Raw genomic sequence first — 24,536 nt, forward strand, 5'->3', positions numbered from 1 at the left:
TCCAGCTAGCCAAAGACATTACCTCCACCCTTTGTCCACTGGTCCTAACCTGTCCCTTCCTCGCCGCCAAACTTAGAAAGTCCCCTTCCACCATTCCAATGTTGGCAAACGAAACTTGAGACAAACATCACCTTCATTCCACCATGGAGGTGGCTTTGGTTCCTGGGAACCACCTCGGTCACATACCAGAGGAGCTCCTCCTCGACATCATCAAACAGCCGTGCCTGTCTGATCTCGACCTCATCTCCTTTGCACTCACCAATCGTCGCCACTACAGAGTGGCAATTTCTCCTGCATACAAGGCACACATTGAGCAGAGTCATGGTTTAGCTAGTGAGTTTTGTGCACAGAAAGCAGTCGCAAAGCATCAATGCAAACATTTGTACCGGTCACAACATTGAAGCTAATTTATGTACTGCAAGTCTACTGGGCTATCAAAAACAAACGACAACGAACTCTGGAGCTGCTTATCGAGAACGGCATGAACCCCCACATGGATTTTGGATCCGATGATGGACACCCACCCCTCGACGAACTCGGGACGGCGATGGACGGACTCAAGTTCACCAAGGCATATATGCCAAAGGCTATCAACTTTGAGCAGAACATCTGGGCCACCCCTCTTGCATGTGCCGTAATTCATGGACGAAACTCCATGGTGCGGTACCTGCTTGACAAAGGTGCAGATCTCGAAGGGATGTCATTCGGACTGTGCAATTGTTCCCATTGTATGTTACGCTTCTCCTCCTTGGCTGGCTCTACCGTTCCTCCACGTCTCAATTTCGAAAAAAACCCGTGGAGGGAAGCTGGAGAGTGGATCCCTCTACACTACGCGATTTGCAAGGGGCATGCCTCGACTGCAAAACTGCTGCTTGCACGTGGGGCAGATGCTGAGGATGTGGGTGGCGGGGTACCAGCCCTCTTTGTCGCCACACGTTTCGGGAGGAACGAAATTGTGGACTATCTCATTGCGAACAGCGCTGCTGATATCAATGCCGAGGGTGTTACCGGCTTAACGGCTTTGCACGTGGCCTTTGCTGCCCGCAAGTTCGATCTGGTAGACAAATACCTGGAGCAAGGCGCGGATATCGACTCCTCTTGCTATGGAAGTAATGGGCCTTGGACTATTTTCTTGATGGCATGCGCAGAGGGCTTCTTCGAGCGAGCCCTGCAATATCTGCAGAAGGGTGCTAATGCGCGGCTCATCATCGAGGAATTTGTTCGGGGCAGCGTTGTGGGCCAATTCACAGCTCTGAGACTCATCTGGCAGCACAAAATGGACGCTGACGACGTGAGGAGCGGGAGGCTCGCTTCCGCTATGGCGCTGGAGAAGGAAATCATTGCAAGGAGCAAGACAGACCCTTCCTTCAACGAGGAATCAGAGTAATGGCATTGGCCGACTGACGGGCATCCTTTTCATGCTGGGGTTCAGTGTGCCAGTATTCTGGACGATTCCGATTACCAGGCTGTGCGCCTCTCCTTGCCTGGTCCGAGTCGTTTGAGGCGACGCACACGACTGACGCACCTGGGCGTCGGGTGGCCTCAACCTGGGGAGGATCGGCATCTATTGCGAGAACAACCAGCCGCTGACGACGAGTTGTCTATGGTTGCGGTCGACGCTTGGCTGGCTGGAGACAGAACTGGGCACGAGCAGGTGGAGGATGGACCTGCACATTTTCAAATGATGAGAATTGCACATTGTGTGGAGTGTTACAGATTCGATGGCAGTAGATAGTCCCGAGGCGTGGCCCGGGGGTTGCCTCGCCCGCTTTCATCGTCAGAAAGCACACCGAATCAGCAACGAAGCCATCATGCATGCTTTGGACTCCGCTGAAATTCCGCGGGTAGAGAATTGCAATTCTTTTTTAAATTTTTTCTTGGCACGCTCATATGCTGTCGCAGTGAAATCATCAAAGGAAATAATTTTGAGGAGGATCAATGACAACCGCGGGGGTGAGCCAAAGCGCATGCAGACAAGCGCCGCACACGTGGTTGCATTTGTCCAGAAGGAGCAGCGCAGCTGTGCCGCACACGAGCGTCAGGCCGTCCTATCACAACTACCATTGCCATGGTGGGTTGGTTCTCTCCTGGGCTGGGAGCTCGTCTCCGCACCAGCGAGGACCTTTGAGTACTCAAAGTTGAGTGGTCTCCTGTATGTACAATCTCGCACGACCCTCACCTTGGAAGTCGGCTCATTTGAAGGCACAATGGGTGCTGGCCGTCAAGTTCCCCGGACCCCGCAGGGCGAAGTCAACACTTTCTGGTACAAGTTCTCGCGCAGGCGCCCAAGCAAAGTAACGTCCATCTTCCCCCGTCTGTTATACGCCAGCCTCCTACCAGCCCACCCGGACCCCCGCGGCGCGTCTTCGGCTCGCAACGCCGCCGAGAGCTACGACATCGCAGCCAGGGAATGCCGCGACAAGGTCAGGCGGATCAGGGAGGAGTGCGAGCGCACCAACGAGAAGTTCACAGATCCGGACTTTGACATCGAGTCCGACTTCGTCACGAGGAAGTGGAACTGCCTGTATGGCATACGCCTCCCGCCCGTGCCAGAAGACGGTCGTGGTCGTGGTCGCCGCCGCGGCCGCGGCTCCCCATCTCCTTCGCCGTCCCCTCGCCCTCCGTCTCGCCGTGCGGTGAGCGCAGCCAGCACCGAGCCACAAGGGCCAGGGCTGCCCGGCTCGGTGCACCGTCTGGACTGGATCTTCAGGAACCCGCAGTTCACCGTCAACGGGTACTCGCACACGGACGTCCAGCAGGGCGTGGGCGGCGACTGCTGGTGGCTGGCCGCCATCTCGACGATTGCGCACCGCAAGGACCTGATGGACAAGATCTGTGTCGCGCGGGACGAGGAGTGTGGCGTGTACGGCTTTGTGTTCCAGCGCGACGGGGAGTGGATCTCCACCATCGTCGACGACAACCTGTACCTCCGCTCCCAGGACTTTCGGGAGAGGGCCCCGGAATTCTTCGACCCGGACGGCTCCGAGTCCGCCAAGTTCAGAGATATAAACCAGAAGGGTTCTGAGGCCCTCTTCTTCAGCCGGTGCTCCGAGCAGAACGAGACTTGGCTGCCGCTCATGGAGAAGGCGTATGCGAAGGCACATGGTGACTACGAGGCCATTGACGGTGGTTATGTCGGAGACGGCGTCGAGGACATGACCGGTGGGGTTACCACGACCATCGCCGCCAACAAGGTCTTGAGAAAGGACAGGTTGTGGAAAGAGCTGAGCGGGTCGGACGGCCAGTTCGTTTTCGGCTTGAGTGCTAATCGAGTTGGCGGGGTAGAGGCAGACTCAGGGGTGACATTAGGCCATGCTTATACAATACTCCAAGCTGTCGAAGTAGATACTGAGGATGGAAGGAGCTCGGTTCGATTGGTCAAGATCAGGTAATTACAGAACGCCGACTGACATGCCTTGACAACGCACAGTATGAATGGTCACTGACCGCGGCAGGAATCCCTGGGGGAAGAGAGATCCTAGAGGCAGGATGGGGGAGTGGAATGGAAGGTGGTCAGACGGTGCTGAAGAGTGGACACCGTACTGGATGGAGAAGCTCGACCACCGGTTCAGAAACGACGGCATCTTCTGGATGGAGTATGGAGATATGCTTCAGACCTTCGGGTACATCTATCGCACTCGCCTCTTCGACGAGCGCTGGACGGTCATCCAACAGTGGGCGAGCAGCAGCGTGTCATGGGTCACTGGATACTTGCGCACCAAGTTTATTATTGATGTCAAGAAAGCCGGCATGTTTGTACTTGTCATGGCACAAGTGAGTCTCCGGTCCATGCACGTCATATGCGAGCCCGCATACTCACCTCGATCCTAGTTGGACACACGCTATTTCAGGGGTCTGGAGGGCCAGTACCGCTTCAGCCTTCACTTCGTCCTGCGGAAGCAGGGCGGTCAGTCCGGGGACTACATCTGCGCCGCCCGCCCAACCCGCGGGAAGACAGATCGGTCGGTCAGTTCTGAAATACAGCTTGAAGTTGGCCAGTACGAGGTCGTTCCGCAGATCACCGCACAGCGCGGCAAAATGGACCCTGTCGAGTATTTGGTCCCGGAGTATGCGGCCTTCAACCCACAGAAACTCAGGCAGGTGGGATTGCAGTATGACCTTGCGCACGCGAAGGGAGGAATGTGAGTTGATTCAAAATCTTAAGCTGTTGACATGTTACTCCTCCCCAAAGCAGCGACTGTACAATCCAGTTGTTGGGAGGGTAACGAATCTGCCAAATTGTCTATTTGTCCCCATGGAATGGCCAGCTAACAAGCCGATCACAGTCCAGACGAGGATATGAATATTGAGCTGGAGAGGTCCAAGAGCAAGCCAAAACCTAATAAAATCCAGCATTCTCACATCCGCGGGAAAGGTGTGCAGTTCAACGTCGACATAGTGTCGCCAGATGAGCCGGAGCCAAGTGAGGGAGATGGCAGCAGATCGGAAGACCAAGCCGAGCTTGACGAGTTTCAAGATGCGGCCGAGGGCCCAGAAACCAACGGTGATGAGGCCCGGAAGCCCGGCGACATGCCCACGGAGACGCCACCTGCAGTGACCAACCACACTCAAGTTGGAGATGGCGAGTCACGGCAGGGTAAAGAGCCGCTCCAACCTGAGAGACCAGGACATGACCTCCCACTAAGGCCTAAGCGATCACAAGGAGGAGCGGAAGCAGAATACGGGAGGCATCTGCATATCGATGTGCATGCGGATCCGCCCTTGGATCAGTCTTCCGACTCGGATGACAGCGAGGACGATTGCGATAAGTGGAACGCTGTCTGTGTCGCCTGCCTCCGAGTATACTCTAGAGATCCGGACCTGACCATCACCCTGGTGGAGGGCAAGCAAGGAGCCTCAAACTTGATGAGGGGCCAGGAGCCGGCAGGAGCAACAATGTGAATGAGATGCCAAAGAGCTCGAAGTTATGATGGCATCTCAGGTCCTTGAGCTCAGAGTTTGATAAGTCTCTGAACCAAAATGAGATGCACATGAGCGAGTGAGGATTGGAGGTGCTAATAATACGCCACGATGAATCTAACAGAGGCATTACCTGTCATCCTGATTGCTACACGCTGTTTATAGGTGGGTGGACTTGGAAACATTCGGCATTGAAGAAGAGTCTCCTGGCAGAGATCAAGACACACGCTTATTCTCTGATTCATATTTCTTCAGCACGCCTCCCATCAAGTGGGCGCTGGATTCTAATGTTATGCTCATACACGCTTAAACACATGAACCTGGAACCTCATGTTCTCCAGGCTGACTGGGTACTCTAAATCCTCTTCCAACCGGTACCACAGACTGTCCTCGGAAATGACCTTTTCCCAGGCAGGGGCCGGCTCCTCCTCCGCGCCTTTATCATCCGCGGCCTTCTTTTTTGGTTTCGGCACAAGCGCATAGTCCATTAGCCAACTCATGGGATATTTCTTCTTCTCTTCTCCTTCCTTGGCACTGCCAACAGCGGTCTCAGAGTAAGACCCAGGACTGTCTACCACAAGCAGCAAGCTCCCCTTTGGGGCAGCTTCTGTTACCCTGAGCAGGAAGGATGTCGTTTGTGGCATCGAGGCTGTGTACAGCTCGTTCAGGGTGAAGAGGAGTGTGAGGAGTGCGGGATCCGGGCCAATGGCCGCCCGGAGGTCTTCTGTGCTGAGGCCCAGTGCGTCGCAGCGTGTGAAGGTGTGGTTGACAGACCCGGGCGAGAGGAATGAGGCATTTGCGGCCCGTGCTGCCACGCTGGCATATTTGGAAAGAGTCGGAGGGGTCTCGAGGCACTCTTGTAGTTTCGAGAGCACTGAGGACCAGTCCGCCGTGTCGATAAGGTGAAGGTCAAGGACTGTTGGCGAAGAGCCAGTATCTGATATCGACAAGGCTTGTAGGTCCTTCGCAACGTCCTCTGACGGTGGGTTTGGTATCCCGGCGGCGTCCGCCGGCCGTAGATGTCGTAACAGACCGGCAAAAGCCATGATCTCAGCCGCGCCACCTCCAAAGCAAACCACCTTGGCTGGCATCTGCTCGTCCTCATCACCGTCGCCACCAAGCAGCCGCTGGATGCACTCATCCTCGGCCCTCTCCTCACAGATCCAGGCCATCAGCTGCGCGTACCCCAGCGCCCGGCTGGGACTCCACCGGATCGCGTACGCCTCCAGGAATTCGTCTTTGCCAAAGGCCATGTCAAAGTCCCTCCGGAACAGCGCGTCCTTGATCTCCTGCAGCGTCGGCTTCAGCGCCTCGAAGTCGTTGCACGCGGGGAAGGTGGTGCGGAAAACATTGATCATGAGCTGCTCCAGGTCGACCGGGAGGACGTGCTCCAGCCTCGGGGGCTCCGCCGGCCCCGAGGCCGTCGAAGGTGGCTGCTGCGGCTTCTTCTTCTTCTTGTGGATGTAAGTAGGCCCGCTCCAGCCTGGATAGCCGCGGGTCAGCGGTGGTGGCGCCTTTGACGCGCCGCTGCTCGTGGGCTTGCCATGTTTCGGCTGCGACTTTTCCTTGCGGTCGTATTTCCCCATCATTCGCTGGTCCTCGGGCCGCGGGGAAGCTCTTTCGACTGGGCCAGTGGCGTATGGGCCTTTGCAGCATGTGCGTTACCCCTGGTGTGGTTGAACTTACTGCTGTTAGGTGAATTTTTCCCCGAGATTTATCTCACCCGTCTCAGACTGCCCCGCTTAGTCAGCGAAGCTGTCCAACAGCAAACTCCAGTGCAGCCTCCTCGTCAAGGGCTTATCGAAGATATCGGACTGGAATTAGGAGCATACTGTTTGAGTACTATGGGTCATCGTATACTCGCAAGGAGTCATTGTGCTCATTGTTGAAAGTGGGCACAAGAAAACTTGCGGCATCCATGAGAAGGACCTTGGGACCAGACATGACAGCCCATGCGTCACATTGAGAAAGAAACGAACTCATATCGGGCCTGTGATCCATACCAGGTTGTAAGTCACAACGTTGCTGGATTAAAGCCGAAGTTAGGCGAGTCATAAAGGCTGGACTGAGCAATATTGTGCTTCGTTCTGATATAAATATCTAAGTATGTGTCGCTCCCGGACGAAATTTCTACTCGCTCAATGCTCAATGTTATACTCATCTAAATCCAAACATTGAAATATATCGCAAATATCTAGAGACTGCCAAAAGAACCTGAAAATGCCGTCAAAGGAATTTCTGAATAGTAACAAGCATCTCGGCGACCAACCGCTAAGTGATGACCATTACTGGAGTAAATTTTGCAAATCCTTTACATCCCGAAAAGACACATGCTAACAAAAATGTTTTCCCCCCCAGATAACAAGACCATCATGGAGTGGGTAGAGGCAGTCCCTACACCGTCGAATCAACAAGTGCCGCCGGGCGACCGGACGCCGCCGAATGCAACATACGCCACCGAGTCCCAACGTTCCAGACTTACAGACCGTAATCTGGAACCTCATAATCCTACCGACACCAATCATGAACAAGACCATGCTATAAGGAAGAGTAAAGCCAGAACCAACTTAAGAAAAGAGTACCAGCCTAGTAAACCCAAATCTAGGGGCTGCACTCCCTGTTAACCTTGCAATCTAGGAGCTTTTGTTGATTGCACATGTGTTGAAGGGGTTATGCAGAAAACTTGCGCAACGGGATTTGGTTGGATTGATCGGAGAATTCTTTGCTATTAATGGTCCTTCGTATGTCTTCTTCAATAAATAAGTTAAGAATACCTAAGTGCCGATTGATATTAATATTCTATTTATTTATTCTATGTGATCAGATGTTATCTTCATGCTAATACCTCCAGCAGCCACTCAGATCGATCAAGAATTTATGAGGGTTTACAGTAGCTTTCAGTTGAAAATGTGTTCACTTGGTTTAGTGTCCGCTTTAATGTTTAAGACTGCTATATACTGTCAGCCGTTGCCCGGGGTCTTGCAATGGCCATGTCAAATTTAATTTCACACACCTGACAAATTCAGTTAGCACTCCTCTGGGGGCACGCAACAAAGGAATATCGCAGAGTAAAAGTCGAGATGGAAGCCAAGAATCAGAAAGAGGAACATGTAACATGATAAGGGAAGCTTATTGTTGAACACTGGGTACCTAAGTAGAAAATGTGAACTTTAGGACAGCTGCAGTTTATGTGCCCCTCCTTAACATTTTGATTCGAATCGGATAACATTGAAGCGTTTGAAAGAGGGGTGGGGGGCTTGCGCTCTTTGTGGCGTCTACGATTCCAAATTGCCGCCTCGTACTAAGCACATATTTAGCAGGGGTCTCGTTGACGGGCAAGCAAAGCGGGGCCAAAGGCACAACAAGCTAGGGTCAAGCTAGGGGCAAGCTATGGGGAATCTTTATGGCGAGTTAGGGACGAATTAACGGCGAGCTAGAGAAGATGCTTCGTGGTTACATCGGATCGCGGCATATTCGCGTAGGAGGTTGGGGGATTCGCTGAGGATAAAGCTCTTCGTTTCCATGCTCAAGGCCGGCCTTGCATCACTCACCACTACCAGCTGTGTCGTCTGCAAGCCTCGCGTGCTGTTCACCGACAAGTAGACCAACAAAAATTCGACCTCATCACCAAAACAAGTCGAAAATGAAGGCAGTCGTCATATCTTCGGTGTCGCAAGGCAACGAAAAGCACACGAGCCTCTCTCTCGAAGAAAGACCGCAACCCACCCCCCAGCCCGGTCAACTAGTCGTCAAGGTGGCAGTATCGCCGCTGCAGCCATCGGATCTTCTCAACACGCAAGGCAACTTCCCGCTCACGACTTTTCCTCGCATACCTGGTCGGGATTTCGCTGGTACGGTCGTCGCTCCGGCTGATTCCAACTGGCATGGAAAGACAGTCGCTGGCACCTCCGGGCCTGTTCTTGGATTCACAAGGGACGGCGCGCATGCTGAGTTCGTTGTCGTTGATGAGGAAGGAGTCGTCGAGGTGCCGGACGATCTCGATGTCAAGCGAGTGGGCCTATTGGGCACACCGTGGACGACAGCCTACCTTGCATTGTCCCGAGCGTCTCCTGTGCAGAACGATACTGTGCTAGTACTCGGTGCTTCTGGTCAAGTCGGCAATGCTGTATCGCAGCTTGTGAAGAGCTCTCTGTTCAGCTGTCGCCTTTTGACAGCTGGACGCGGCGACAGATATGATGTGGACTCGGCTGCTGATCCAAGTTTGGCCACTGTCCTCAACTCAACAGACGGCAGAGGGCCTGACATTGTTGTTGACACTACGGGGGACATAGCATTGCAGGCAGCAGGGATCCGAAATCTAAGTGTTGGAGGGAGACTGTCTAGTAAGTGACACTTAAAATTTTCAACGTCTTTGCACTTACTGACACACCTCGCCAGTTATCTCAACAGGGTCTCCCAACAATCGAGGCACTTCGGCAGAGGTTGATTTCAAAGAACTTTATCGCAAGGAGCAAATTATCATTGGCACAAACAGCGTATCGCATGATGTGAAAAGCATGGCCGGTATTTTGAGGAAATTGTTACCCCTCTTCAAATCTGGAGAGCTTCAGTTGCCTGACATCAGCCAAAACTCGGAGATCCAGCTCGACGGTGCTGTGGGAGCTTATGAGGAGATGGCAAGAGGGTCACGGAAGAAGTTCGTGATTGTGAACTCCTGACCTGGAACCCCAACGGCCAAGGGTAACTACCCTCTAGGTAGCGATCGAATCTCAGAGACGGGGTAAACATCTAGAAAGGGGCTTGCTATGTAGCAGTCCAGTATACGCAACAACCTCTTTTCCAGATTTTATAGTCTATGATGCGATCTATCTAGAGCTGTTCTCTTCTTAATTCTTGAGCATCACAAGTATTGAATACTAAATAGCCTAACATCAAGATCCGTGGCTCTAAGATCACAGCCGAGGCTTAGCTCTCTGTAAGAGGTCGAATGGGAAAGAGGTGGCGTTATAATGTTGCACCATTTGATTTTATAAGAACGCCTTATAAGTGAGGAGTCTTGCTAACTATTCTGCAATTTTATATAGCATCTAGATTGGTTAATCTATCCCACGTGAAAAGGAAAAAAGCAAGAAAGGAATGGAGGCGTTGCCTTTCATTTCCTTCTACTTGGTGGCTCTGAGACATTACCAACCGCCTTACTAGCAGCTGCGTACCTAGATACCTAGGGGTTAGACCTTCGGTTGGCCCCTACGCTTTTGCGCCAGCATGGGTTGAAAAAGAACCGAGACCCATGGGTATTTCTTAACGCTATGTCTAGGTCCGTTAGCTAAACTCAAGGCTGAACCTATCTCTGCTTTCAAACCCGAAGCAGACATAAATGTTGACAACATCCAGAACACGCCGTATCTGTCAGTAATCATGGACGAGACTCTTGGTTTTTTCTTGCCTCACCCATCACTGCAAACAATGAATTAAGGAGATGTAATCTATGGGGTATTTGTTCCGGAGCGCTGGATGGGCGATACTCGTTTCGCCAGCGATGGGAGGTGAGCCAGGAAGCTCTTTGCGTTTGGTCCGAGGAATTGCGTCGGAACGAAGTAAGTCGGCGTGTCATTGATCCGCTCTTTTTGCCCTAGTCATTGGAAAATGAGCTGATATGGGGCGTGTTCACACCTTGGATATCATGCTACCACCGAAATAAGAATCATTATGACTAGGGTGATCTGGATTTTTGAGATGAGATTGGCCGAACACACCAGGAGCTGGAGCAAGTCGCAGAAGGCTTTTAACCTATTAGAAAAGCTGCCTCTGAACTCCTACTTGACACCTCGTAGGCTAAATAATAGGATGACCCCATAAGTGATACAGGAGGCCAGCTCAAGGTGTAATGTCTATTAAGCATTGGGGAAGAGCAGAGCAATTAGAATAAATAATGCACCAACTTTGCCCTCGCACTTAACTTTGTACATTTCGTACCTTTAATCTCTGAAAGTAACCCTGCTTGAAGCTAAATCTCATCTGGATATACCTCAGACATGTAAACGACAAAAGTCTTGGAAATAAGCCCCCGGGCCCGCTATTATACAAGGGTCATTGGGATTATTTGGTTCCGAGACAGAACTTGCTATCTGCTCAGTCGAGTGGAGTCTCACAACATCCAACCGGGAGAGGTGAGGAAATGGACGTCCCGTGAGGTCTGTAAATGCCAGACTAATTACCTACGGCCGGTAAAATCGACACTTCCAGCAAGTGTCAAAGAATAGGAGGCACCAAGCCTGTGAGCTGCAAGAATCGTCGCTGGCGTGGGTCCAGACCGTGATAAGCTACTTGGCGGCCACAAAAAGAGATTGTTCCAGGACATGATTTCTCACGAGATGGCTGCACGTGTGGCGGCTTCATGCAAGAAGATACGGAGATGAGCGCGAATGAACGCAGTTCCGATGTAGGTCGCATATTCGTTGCTTGCTAGTCACAGGTGCATTAGACTGGGCTTTGGCCCCGCACCGACATGATACTGGATATTGACAAGCTGCAATGCTCACAGGCTCAGAAGAAAGTATCGGTGAGGTCCGTCAGCTCTTTGATATCTTGAGCACCCAAACAGAGTTTAGGGGTATCACCCATCAACAACCTGACACGGAGCCGCTAAATTAAGCTTGTATTTTGGCCCACCGGCATCCCGGCACTCGCGTTCTCCTTCCAGCCAAGCCCTTCCAGTGATTGGCAGACCACTCCAGCAGGCAGCGACGATCTGCCGGGGTATATTGCACCAATCATTGGTCCGGCACGCGCACGCCGCTCCGGCGAACGAACACGTCCAAATGGGCGGACGGTGCTCGGTCTTCCTATTCGGATTCCCACTACCGGGATGGGCTTGGCTGAGCTTGTATGGATCGAGAAGGTGGCATCTCGGGGGACCACTTTGGCGGTTTGATCTGGTTGACTCGCACAGATAAGCAGCTATCTAGATGCCACACACTCGCTCACGTGGGTGGATGGCCCGGATGCATTTGTCTCTTTGTCCTTCCCGTCTCGGATATAGGACCCGGCCGGCTGCTACGCCTGCACAGACGTAGTGTATCATTGGGCATTGCTATGCTCATGAGGAAATGAGGGAGGAACGCCAGCATCCAAATCCACTTTCTCCCTTGGAGAACAGAAGAACATAAATAAAGGGAGGTGTTCGGTTGATCATGCCGATCATGTCTGGACAGGCGCGCCAGCTTCGCTCAACCATCACTCCTCCACAACACAGGCTTCTGTAGCATTAGGCCAGCTTCCAATCAAAGCATTTTGAGACGCTGATATCAAGGCTGTGACCATGGTGAGCAGGGAACGGATATGGTGAGGCGGAGAACGAATAATTGACATAGGTGCTAGCTCAAATCTCTCTTCCTCGCGGTTCTGTCCGCCTCCGCCGCCGTTTCGGTAGCGATCCCCGTCGAGCCCGTGGTCGAGCCCACCGTTGAGACCGTAGCCGTGCCACAGGTCAAGGCCGCAGCCGCAGACTGTGTCTACACCTGTGGTTCCGTCTGCTACTGGGTAAGTCTATGAAAACGAAACAATAATTGGACTCTTATCACTGACATTTGGTCCCGCGTAGCAAGTGGACATTAACGACGCCCTGGCGGCGGGTTATTCCAACTACAAGTCCGGCAGCGCACCAGGTATGTTCCCATCGGATTGAGATGCCAGCTTCGAGCAGGCCCAAGTGCTTACAATTAAATCCGCAGGTGGCTACCCTCACCAGTACAACAACTACGAAGGTTTCAGCTTCCCGACCGCGGCTCCGTGGTATGAGTTCCCGATCCTGTCGTCGTACAAGGTCTACACGGGCGGATCTCCTGGTGCCGACAGGGTTGTTTTCGACAGCAAGGGAAAGTTGGACGCGCTGATCACTCACACCGGGGCCTCGGGCAACAACTTTGTGGCCTGCAAAAAGGCTTAGATGCATTGATACTGCGTGAATGCATTCGAATCACACAAGCCCAGTACGGGCTTTCCCTCAACGTTTGACTCTTGTGCTGAATCTGAATATGTTCCCCGCCACGCGATGCACTCCTGTACCGCTCCTTGTCCGTTGACTGTCCCTCGTATTGTTTTCTCTCGAGGATCCCTCGATGGCCTTTTCAACCTCTCGGATGCGCTTGTAATTCTCGAGTCGATTCACCATGTCGTAGTATGGTTGAGGCCGGATGTGAAACCGCCGGCTCAACCAGGGGTTACATCTCAGCTCTTCCCAAACCAGCAGCTGGTCGATGAATCCGGAGTTTGGACGTATCGTTCTTCGCATCCCCTTGATGTATTGAAGAGCCTGAGCTGCGCGGAATCTCCATTTCCACATGATGTATGCCGCAACGATGGTGGGGGACCGGGAAATACCAAGAGTACAGTGGACAAGAACACGGCCAGGCTCCCTTCTCTCCACAGAAGCCACCCTGTCAATGCCGACCTGACCCCTTCCGCTGGCTTTGCGCAACTTGTAGTCGATAAACTCACAGGCGTCCTGGAAATGCCGGAAGATGTTGTCCCAACCAGTGTCATCAACGAAGATGACAAGTCGGTCCTTCAAGTGGTATAACTTCTCCAAGGGATGCTGGCAGCGTGTCGATTGGGAGCGTGGAGTACTTGACTGGGGAAATGGTTTGCGATGATTTGAGACAACCGATACAACGGCAGTGATTCCCAGCTGCTTCAAGGCACTCTCGCTCTCAACACAAGCCATGTTGCCAATGAAGAGACCAGAGGTGATCTCGTCAACAGAGACAACCCTGGAAGGGTCTGCCATAATGTACTGGAAGGGGCTATCAGACAAAATGATCTATTTACAGGAGGATAAATCTCTGGACTACTCACTGATGTATGTGTAGCGTTTAGCTGCAGTGTGTATTTATATGTCCACACAGTAAGAAGGAGTGAGTGATTGTTGAGAGATGTCAGAAATTGCCTGTGCAAACATTGTAATTTGCAAATGAAGGAAGGTGGAGGCACTTCAAATAGGTACCTGTCGCCGTTTGTAAAAGAGCCATGTGTCACCTGGACGCTAGTTGCATTTGCTCAAAAGCCAAACGACTGTTGACTACAAGACCTCTAAATCAAACGAAAGCAGATTCTTTACACCATATGTCACATGGAGTGCAGAAATGATGGACAAGTATGATGAGGCAATGACTCACTCTCTCAGTACACCACCTTGAACATCTGCTTGGAGGTCTTCACCTGAGAAAGTTGATGTTTTTGGGAATTAGCGTGTATATATACCTAGGTATAGGTCTTGATATTGACAAACAGGATTGATGAGTGAGTAAGGTGTTGTATGGTGACTCTTCTTGTAACGATTTTAGCATATAGCCTTCAATGTTGGGAGATTTAGCCAAACTACGCCATACTTGATCATCACATGTGCAGCATTGCGCTATATTTGCTCAGAACTATCAAACAAGATCGACAGTCTTGATCAGGCTCATTGCAGCAGTAACACTTCAAAGTGATGTTATAGACGGGGACTCATACACTTCAATCTACCTACCCAGGTAGTATGACGTTTAAGCCACTTTATTGGTCCAGAGGTAATGAAGGGATAATGGAATGTTCACTGCCTAACATAGGTAAGCCTTGAAGGCATGGGTATACTTCTGATGAAGACACTGACAATCATCCTGCTGGGCAGCCAGGAAAACCAACGAGCACGCCCAAAGAGGCAACCAGCCATGGGCCTTCCAGAAGCCTCATATCACCAGAACCTGCCCTAAAGTCCATTTCTCATTCCAGGTAGGTATTTACATGACAGCCAAAAGAAGCTTTCATCTGATGCCACACAAGTGACTGATACAAACACCTACCTCAAACCCTGTCAGGTTAGGCTGATGCTTGGGATGAGGTCAGGCTCTCTCGAGTCCCCAACTTGGCTATGGTTCTGAGACTTCCATGCTAGTCATGGCAGTTATAGTGGACATGCACTATCATCATGAGGAGCAAAATCCACCTCACCTTAATGATCAACAAGCTATGCTCGAGTGTCTGCTACACGCCCCAGCATGTGGCCATCTCAATCTCCTCTAGGGTAACCTATCAACTTCCTGTAGGAAAACTTCTCACAGAATGACAAAGCAGAAGTTGGTAAGACGTAGAAGTTTTCTCATTATGTTATGGAACTTTTTGAAGATGTGGTGGTGTTACGACAGCAGTGTGTTGTATGTGATTGAAGCATGGGGCATGATGCTCAACACACCCTAGAGTTGGCCCCCCCCTGCAAAATGCCCCCGGTTCAAAAGTTAAACACTCCCTTTTAAAAGTAATTTCCTTATAATAACTCTCCTAATGCTTAACTTAAAAATATATAAAAAATATATTTATAATCCTTATAAAAGTTTTTATAAGATTGAATTTTTAAAATAATCTTTATTTAAAGTTTATATATTATTAAAGTTATAAACTAAACTATTTAATAGATTTATATACTTACTTATTTTATTAACCTAATAATCTTTATACTTTATATAAAAAAGATTTAATAATAAATATTTAAAAAATATTACTATATTAAAGTTTTAATAAAAATTATAAATATATTTTATATATATTTTTAAGTTAAGTATTAATAGAGTTATTAAAAGAAGACTACTTTTTAATAAACCTTTAAAATTTTTAATAGGGGTAATAAAACAGGGGGGGGGGGGCCAACTCTCGTTTTTCTGAGACAGCACACTGTGATCTTGAACACAGAAAAACACAGAAAAGCACTTTGGTTTTGTGCAGCAGAGCAAGTTTGTTGAGTCTAACATGCCCCCTCCATGGTCTTGCATCTGTTGCAGGGTGCACTCTTCCCTCCTGGGGACTCTTTGCATAAATCCCGTCAAATTACAGGGCTAGTGGCAACCACTTGCCCATGTGTATGTTCTGCCAGGCTGCTGCGTTGAGGTGGGAAGTGGCTGATCCGAAGTGCCTCACAAGGCGGTGCAGAAGTTGCCACAGCAAGCTGACTGGGACGTTGCCTGCGACAACCACGGTCCACATGGTTAATAAAACAAAGAGGCACCGAGGCGGCTGAATTGAGGTTGAAATTACCACAGCAGTAGCTCATGGGGAGAAACGAATGCCCCACCGTCTCCAACCGCACCAATGACGGAGGGAGGATCCTGATGACGTCTGGGCGGGACCTGGGCCATTTCACAGGATGCCCCACGGCGGGGTATCATTCCGCGTCGACCTTGGGCCTTCTCATGGTGAGAGCTCGCCCGGCTTTGCAGATCACCGATCGCTTAATGGCCTCACAGCCAAGGGAGTCGACGGGTTCTTCCCTAGTTCTGGCCTGGCCGTGGTTTCGGTCCGATAGTCTACATGCTTGCTCTTATCATTTTGTAATCTGCTCCGTAGAACTGGTGGTGGGGTGTGCTACCTCCTTTAAGTACTTGAGTACACCATCATAAATAGCTGTGCTGGCGCTCACCTCGTTTCGTTCTCTTCCTCCAGAGCTCCCTCATCTCCCCGTATCGCTGTGCTGTAATCCCCCAAGACCTTCACCCAGATACGATACACCTTAATACCCATCAGATACGTCCGTTGGCAGTCAGGAACCATGGCTACCACCCAGAACACCACGTGAGCACCCACGTCTCCCGCCTCGCCAGCTCGATTCACTAACACACCACCAGCAAGACCTACACCCTCAACACGGGCGCCCAGATCCCCGCCTTGGGTCTGGGAACATGGCAGTCCAAGCCCAACGAGGTCAAGAACGCCGTCAAGGCAGCCCTTAAGGCAGTCTAGCTTTGGGAGCCAATTTTTTCCCATTTTTATAAGACTTTTTACCTTAAATAGCACCTTATTATTCCTAATAGGGGAAAAGGTTATTCTATAAGTATTAAAATATAGCTTTAAGGGTTAATATTTTCTTATTTTTAAAGGAGGTTTTATCTAAAATAATACCTTATTATCCCTAATAGGGAAGAAGGTTATTTTATAATTATTAAAATATAGCTTTAAGAAAGAATATTTAATTATTTTTAAAGGGGTATTATATATAAATCTTTTTTATTTTTAATAAGGAAGGTTTTATTATTATTTTATTTTTTATAATTTTTATTATTATTATTTTAAATTTTATTAATATTAATATTATTTTTAATAGTTATAGAAATTTTTTTATTTAATAACTTTTTTTAAGGTATTATAAGTTTAATATTAGTATTTATTAAAATTTTTATTTATAATATTTATTAAATTTAAAGGTATATTTATTTTAAATTTAAGTTAATTTTATTAATACTTTTTTATTTTTATAGTTAAAGTATTATTATAATAATTTTACTTAAATTTTTATTTATTAAATATAATATATATAATATATTTCTTTTTTAAATTAAAGGGTGTTATTTTTATTAAAATTATACTTTTATATAATTAAATAACTTTTAATTTTAATATTAATAAAGGTTAATAACTTTATAATAATATTATTATTAATAATAGTATTAAGTTAAATAATTTAATTTTTATAAAATTTATTTTTAATATATTTATTTTAATAGTTTTTATAGTTTATTTTATAATTATATATAAGGTAGTAGTCTTTTTAAAAGATTAGTTTTTAAACTTTATAATATAGTTTAGGTTAGTTATAAGGTAATATAAAATACTTTTTTATATTTAGTAAAGTTAGTTTTATTATTAAATTTAACTTTATTAGGTAGATATTAATATTTCTTTTTTTAATTATTATTATATTTAATAGTTTTAACTTTTATAATTTTATATATTATTATATAGTTAATAGTTTACTTTATTTTTACTTTAAGTATATTAATTTTAATAGTTATTATATAATAGAATATTTTAGTTTTTAATTTTAATATTAGTTTATTATTTTATAGGTATTATTAGTTTAATAAATATTTTATTATTTTTATATTTATATAGTTTAATTATATTTAAAATAGTAGAATTTAATATATTTTTTTATTTTTTATTAATTCTATATATATTTTATAAGTATTTATATTTAAATAATTTTAGAGGTAGTTTAACTTTTATAAAAGTAATATTTATATTTATAGGCTATAATTAAAAGCTTTTATTATTAGTTAAAATATAAATATTCTTAAAATAACTTTAAAGGTAACCTTAATTTTTAAATAGCTTATTTAAAATAGGGTTATATTTTTAGAGTAATTATAATATAAATAATATAGGTAGAAAGAGGTAGTATTAGTAGCTTTATTTAATTTATTTTTATTTAAAGTAGGTGTTTATATTATAATATATTACCTTTATATCCTTATTAGAGAATTTTAATTTATAGGTATAGTATTTAATTATTTAAATATTATATTCTTTATTTAAGTATTTTAAAATATACTTATAGTAAACTTAATATTATTAAAGTATATATTATAAGTAAATATAATTAGTTTATTTTATTATTAAATAGTTTATTATATAGTAAATTAAGGATTTTAATATTATAGTAGAATAGGTTAAATATAATTATATTTAATAGTTATATATTAAGTTAGTTAAGTTATTTTATATTTATTATTTTATTAATTTTTAAAGGGTTTTTAAAAGAATTTATAAAAGATTATAAAGAGCTAAAGTTAAAATAATAAATAATAAGAATTTATAATTTTATTTATTTATTTAATATTAGATAATATATTTTATATATTATTATTAAAAGAGTTTATTAGGTAGAATAGTTTAATATAAAGGATTAAGTTTTTAATTAGAAGGTATTTATTTTTATATTTTATAAAGTTTATAAATATAATTATATTTAGTAATTTTTAATAGTAATTATAAGGTAGAGTGGGTAATATATTTATAATAATAATAGGAGGTCTTTTAGTTTAAGATTAAATATTTAACCTTTTTTATAAACTTTTATTTAATTAATAAAGGTTAAAGTAGAGTAATTTAATTTTTAATAATAATATAAGTATTTTTATTAATAATATATTATATAATATAAAGTAGTTATTTTAATAGAGTAAGAGGTTTATTTTATATAATTTATATAAATTAATATTTTATTATATTAATTATAAAAGGAGTTTAATTTAATTTATAAGTTAAGATTATTAAAGTTATATTTAAAATGTTTTAAAGTAGTATAGTTTATTATATAAAATATATATAGTATTTTATTAAAGAGTAGTAGTTTTTAAATTTATAAAAGGAGAGTTTATAAATTTAGAAATAAGTTAGTATTTATATTTAATATAGATTTTATTATTTTTAGAGATATTTATTTTAAGATAGTTAGTTTATATTTTTAAGAGTTTTTATAGTTTTTAAAGCTTTATTAAGTTTTATTTTATAAAATTTATAGCTTTTTTATATAGAATATTTTAAGGATATTTTAGTAATCTTTATTTAAGAGTTTTTTTAATAAGTATAGTAGGTTGTATAACCTTTTTTATAAAGTTATAAAAATTTTAAATAATTATTATATTATTAAGGGCTTTAGTAAGCTAATTTATTTTAATTTTATATTTTAATTAGGGTATTATTTAGTTTTTAAGAATTTTTAATAGTTTTATAGTAATTATAAGATTTATAAGGAACTTTATATTACTTTTAGTAAGATTTAGAAAGGAAGTTATAATTATAGTGTTAGTAATAAAGTAATAATATAGTATATTATAAGCTATAGTAAAGGGTAAATTATATTTAAATTTAGGTTTAATAGTAATAATAAAAAGTATATAAATAGTTTTATTATATAATTAGGGTTATATTTTTATAGAAAATTAGTATTTTTATTTATTATATTTATAAATTAGCCTTTAAAGTGGTTAAGAATGTAATTTTTATATTTATTTTTATTAGCCTTATTAAGCTTTTATTATACTTTTTTTAAAGTTTAGTTTTAAAAATCTATTATAAATATAATAATTTTTAATATAATTTAATAGTATTATAAGAAATAACTTATTATTTATTTTAAAATAATTATTTAGTATTATAATATAGATATATCTACCTTTAATATAAGGTATTTCTTTTTTAGTTTTTATAAAGTTTAATAATAGTTTAATATATATTAAAATATAAGTTATAATTAATATATAAAAATAAAATAATACTTTTTATTATATTATTATTAAATAGATTTATAATATTATTATTAAAGTTAATTATAATTTAAATATTAATACCTTTATTTATTTAAAACCTTTTAATTATAATAAATATATTATTTATAATTAAATTATTAATTTAAAGTAGTTATTAAATCTCTTTTATTATTAACTTTAATATATAAGTAATAAATTTAGTTTATTTAATAGTTAAATTAATTATACTAATAATAAAATATAAATACTTATTATATTTTTAATTAATTTTATTTTATAGTATATAAAAACTTTTAAAATATTATTTTATTATAAACTTTTAGTTATATAAAATTTATATTAAAAGGTTATTATTAATAAAAGCTCTATAATATAATATACCTCTTATTATTACTATTAAGCTCTTTTAAAGTATAATAGTTATATTTTATATAACTTTACTATTATAATATAGCTTTCTTATTTAGACTTATAGGCTCTTTATTAAAAATATTAGTTATAAAGTAAGTAATAAAAGGTATTCTTTTAACTTTAGCTATATTATTTATATATTTATAGAAGATATAGTAAACTATTTTTAAAATAAATAGCCTATATAAGTTAAAGTTAGTTTATTTAAACCCCTTTTTATATAAGAGGGTGACTTATAGTTTATTAATTATAATTAAAAATTTAGTATATTTAGTTTAAATATTATTAAAAATTTATTTATAATAATTATTATATTATAATATAATATTTTATTTTAATTTTTATTATTAATAATTATAATAAAATAATTAAAGTTATATAAGAAAATTATAATATAAAAATAATATTATTTTTAATTAAAGAGTTTTATTTTATTAAAGGGATTATTTTTATTTTTATTAAATTTAAAATTAATTAAAAAAGAATATATTATTATATTTAAAGAGGACTAACTTTAAGTTAAAAAGAAGGTTATTCTTATTAAGTTATTTATAATTTTAAAAGTTAAAATAAAGGTTATATATTAATATTATATAGTTTTAAAGTATAGTATTTAAATATAAGTCTTTATATAAAAGTTAATTTTATAAAGCTTTTATAGTGCTTACTTTTAATATTTAAGTATAAATAGTTTATATATTTAATAATATTTTCTTTTAGCTTAATATATTTATAATACCTATATTTTTAATAAAATTATTTAGATATTTAATAACTTTTTAAAAGGTTTAATAGTAAATTTATTATTTTAATACTTTATTTATTTATTTTTAATTAAAAATACTATTTTAATATCTTTAAATAAGTTATTATTATATTAAATATAGTTTTAAAGTAATATATTTATTAATATTAATTATTAATATTTATTATATTTTTAATAATATATCTAAGTTAATTCTTTATTATTTAATTAGTTTTTATTATTAATAATAGTTTTTATAATAGTTTTTAAATAGTATTTTTAAATATTTTAATTATAAAATCTATAATATATCTTTATTTTTATTATTTTTCTTTCCTTTTTCCTTTTTTCTTTTTTATTATTAATTTAATACTTTTAAGTCTATTAGTTTTTATAATAGATAAATAATTAGAGTAAAGGTTATTAAATAGAGTAATAGGGATAATTTAAGAGGGTTAAGATTAAATTAGAATAGACTTAATAATACTTAAATAAAAGGAGATAGTATTTAAATAAAAGTAGATAAGGTTAAGGTAAAAATAAGTAAGATTTAAATAAAAGGGGATGGACTTTAAATAAAGATAAATAAATAACTTTAAAATAAGAGTTTTAAAATATAATATATTAAATAAAAGTTTATTTTTAATAAAGATTTATAAAGTAGTTATTTAATAAGTAATAAATAAAAGTAGTAATATAATTTAAATATTTATATAATCTTTTAAATAATAGTTATAGATATTATATAAATTATAATTTCTAAAATAAAGTTAATAATTTTATATAAATAGATTAATTATAATAATTATAAATAATAAAGAAATATATTTAATATATTATATTTAATAATTTAATATAAAGTAATAATAATATAAAATATTTACTTTAAAGGAGTTTATTTAATAGGTATTTATATATATTAAAGATATAAAGCTATTAGTTTATTTTCTTTTATTATTAATAGTTATTTTTAAATATATTATATAAACTTTTTTATACTTTATTTTTAAATAAGAGAATATTATAATATATAAATAATTACTATTTATTATATTATATTTAAGGTAATAATAGCTATTTAAAAATTATAACCCTTTAATATAGTTTAAACTAAGCTTAAGGTAGTTATTATTAAGTTTAAAAGATAAAGAATAGCTATTTAATAGGTAAGTATAAGTATTTTATATTAATTTAAAAGCTTTAAGCCTTAAATTAAAATTAAATTAATTTTATTAAGTTTAAATTAAGATTTTAAGTTTATTAATTAAACTTTAATTTTCTTTTATTTTAACTTTAATTTTACTATTAATTTAAAATTTAATTTTTTTATTTTAATTTTAATTTTATTATTAATTTAAATTTTAACTTTTTTATTTTAACTTTAATTTTATTATTATTTAAATTTTAATTTTTTTATTTAGATTTAAAATTTATTTTTAATTTTAACTTTATATTTTTATAATTATAGTTAATTATAAAAAAAAGTAAATAATAATTCTATAATAATAATATTTTTAAGCTTATTAAATTAAAATTAATATTTATATTCTATTATTTAATTATTTTAATAACCTATTAATATTATTAGATTCTTTTAATATTTAATTAATATTAATAGTTTAAATTTTACTTTATTACTACTTTTAAAGGTAAATTTATTTAACTTTTATATATTTACTTTATTTACTATTATTATATCCTTATTAGCTTATATTATTATAAACCTTTATATTAAAGACTTTTAAGTCTTTTTATATAAAGTTATTTTTAGAATTTTATAATATTTAGTTTTATTAATTATATTATAATATATTTAATTAATATATACTTTTAATATATATAAATTAATTAGAGGTAAATAGTTAATTTTTATATAAATAAAAGCTTTAAGTTTAATTAAAATTTACTTTATTTAATATTAATATAATAATATTTATTAGTTTAAGGGTTTATTATAGTTTTTAATAGGGTTTAAAAGGATATATTTAATATAATTTATATTTATTTAAATTATAAAGTTATTTATTAAGGTTTATATATAAGGTTTTATTATAAAATATATAATATATATTTATTAAAGTTATTTAAACTTTTAAATAGTTATAATTTTTATATTATTTTAAACTTTTTAATTAAAAGGTAAAAATCTCTTCTTTAAAGAGTTATTTAGGAGTTTTTATTATAGAAAGGAGTTTTATATAAAATTAAATAGTAATTAGTACTTTATATATTACTATACTATTTATATATTGCTACCTTTATTTATTATTTTAACTTTACTAGTAGTAATAGAGAATATTATACTTTTATTAAAAATATATCTTTTATAATTTATAATTATTTTATTATTTAAGTTATAAATATAATAAATTTATTAATTATAAACCTTTATTTAGCTCTTTATAGTAATTAAAAGAGTTATTATAATTAAATTAATATTAACTATAACTAATTATTACTTTTAATATTAAGAATAATTATATTATTTTATCTAAATATGTAAAATATAATAGGTAATTTATATATATTAGTTATAAGGTGATCTAGGGGGTTATTTAGTATTTATATAGTAAGTGGGGTATAGAGATTATATTAAATGTTTTTTATAGGTGTGAGTATTATTTAAATTAGTAGGATTATTAGGAGCTATTTTTCTTAGTATTAATATTAAAGTCTAACTAGAAGCTTTATAGTTAGATCTTTTATACGCCGCTATTAGTCCTAGAGGTGAGTGGAATATTTAATACTTCTTTTAATATTATTAAATTAGTTTTAAAGTAAAGGTATTTATTTACTAACTTTTTATTTAAGGGATAAGTTAGTGTAGTTACTATAGTTTTAAAGTTATAGTGTGTATAAATAATAGTAGTTTATAATAATAGGAAAATATTAACTATTTTATTAAGATTTAATTACTATATAGTTAGATAGTGGTATTAGGTAGCCTTAAAGTATTAAAGCTATAGTAGGTGGTAAGCCTAGGGTTAAGCTATAAGTTATAGCTTACTTATAGTGCTAGGTAGTATTAATATATTATTATTATATTAGATATAGGTAGTTACTTATAAATGCTATTAGTCTTTTATAATACTAGAGGGGCTATAAGTTTATAGGTAGGTGGGATAATTAGTTATAAATATTAAAGATATTATATTTAAATTTAAAATAAAGTTAGTATTTAGTTACTACTTACCTCTAATAGTGCTACTTTCCTCCTACTATATTTTATTGTTATATTACTATATTATTAAAGCCTTTTTAAAACTTTATTAACATTTAGTCTCTATTATTTAGTATATTAAGTTTAATTAATTACTTATCTATTAGTGCCTTTTTAGGCTTATTATTCTTTATATTAAATAGGTTTAATAGGTAATAATTAGCTATTAGTATTATAATTTATAAGGTTTAAGTATATAATA

The 24,536-nt window shown here is 38.6% G+C and overlaps 5 protein-coding genes across 5 annotated transcripts; 4 read left to right on the forward strand and 1 right to left on the reverse strand.

The window, feature by feature from the left end:
- Nucleotides 1-143: 143 nt before the first annotated feature.
- KVR01_009230 (uncharacterized protein) lies at nt 144-1,387 on the forward strand (the record flags this gene model as incomplete). Its single annotated transcript, XM_044790675.1, has 2 exons — nt 144-333; nt 423-1,387. 2 exons carry the CDS (start codon nt 144-146, stop codon nt 1,385-1,387), a joined length of 1,155 nt encoding a protein of 384 aa, XP_044641732.1.
- A 627-nt stretch (nt 1,388-2,014) lies between these two features.
- KVR01_009067 (uncharacterized protein) lies at nt 2,015-6,581 on the forward strand. Its single transcript, XM_044788426.1, has 4 exons — nt 2,015-3,388; nt 3,456-3,774; nt 3,832-4,142; nt 4,287-6,581. The coding sequence occupies exons 1-4, from the start codon at nt 2,208-2,210 to the stop codon at nt 4,900-4,902; spliced, it is 2,427 nt and encodes an 808-aa protein (XP_044641569.1). The 5' UTR covers nt 2,015-2,207; the 3' UTR covers nt 4,903-6,581.
- On the reverse strand, nt 5,217-6,506 carry KVR01_008887 (25S rRNA (uracil2843-N3)-methyltransferase; the record flags this gene model as incomplete). Its single annotated transcript, XM_044783274.1, has 1 exon — nt 5,217-6,506. The coding sequence occupies one exon, from the start codon at nt 6,504-6,506 to the stop codon at nt 5,217-5,219; it is 1,290 nt and encodes a 429-aa protein (XP_044641389.1).
- Nucleotides 6,582-8,563: 1,982 nt separating the features above from the next.
- On the forward strand, nt 8,564-9,599 carry KVR01_008922 (uncharacterized protein; the record flags this gene model as incomplete). The annotated part of the gene is made up of 2 exons (XM_044789059.1): nt 8,564-9,263; nt 9,331-9,599. 2 exons carry the CDS (start codon nt 8,564-8,566, stop codon nt 9,597-9,599), a joined length of 969 nt encoding a protein of 322 aa, XP_044641424.1.
- Nucleotides 9,600-12,202: 2,603 nt separating this feature from the next.
- On the forward strand, nt 12,203-12,829 carry KVR01_008995 (uncharacterized protein; the record flags this gene model as incomplete). The annotated part of the gene is made up of 4 exons (XM_044787058.1): nt 12,203-12,205; nt 12,262-12,423; nt 12,485-12,548; nt 12,615-12,829. The coding sequence occupies 4 exons, from the start codon at nt 12,203-12,205 to the stop codon at nt 12,827-12,829; spliced, it is 444 nt and encodes a 147-aa protein (XP_044641497.1).
- Between the last annotated feature and the right edge of the window lie 11,707 nt (nt 12,830-24,536).

The sequence above is a fragment of the Diaporthe batatas genome, assembly GCF_019321695.1.
Source record: "Diaporthe batatas strain CRI 302-4 chromosome Unknown Contig00011, whole genome shotgun sequence".
Lineage (NCBI taxonomy): Eukaryota > Fungi > Ascomycota > Sordariomycetes > Diaporthales > Diaporthaceae > Diaporthe > Diaporthe batatas.

What these genes read in the sequence shown, in the direction of transcription:
- KVR01_009067 (XM_044788426.1), top strand. Translation starts at nt 2,208, where the DNA reads ATGGGTGCTGGCCGTCAAGTTCCCCGGACCCCGCAGGGCGAAGTCAAC. An exon ending in TTGTACTTGTCATGGCACAA is followed by an intron (nt 3,775 to 3,831) that starts GTGAGTCTCCGG and finishes CCTCGATCCTAG; the next exon opens with TTGGACACACGCTATTTCAG. An exon ending in GCGCACGCGAAGGGAGGAAT is followed by an intron (nt 4,143 to 4,286) that starts GTGAGTTGATTC and finishes AGCCGATCACAG; the next exon opens with TCCAGACGAGGATATGAATA.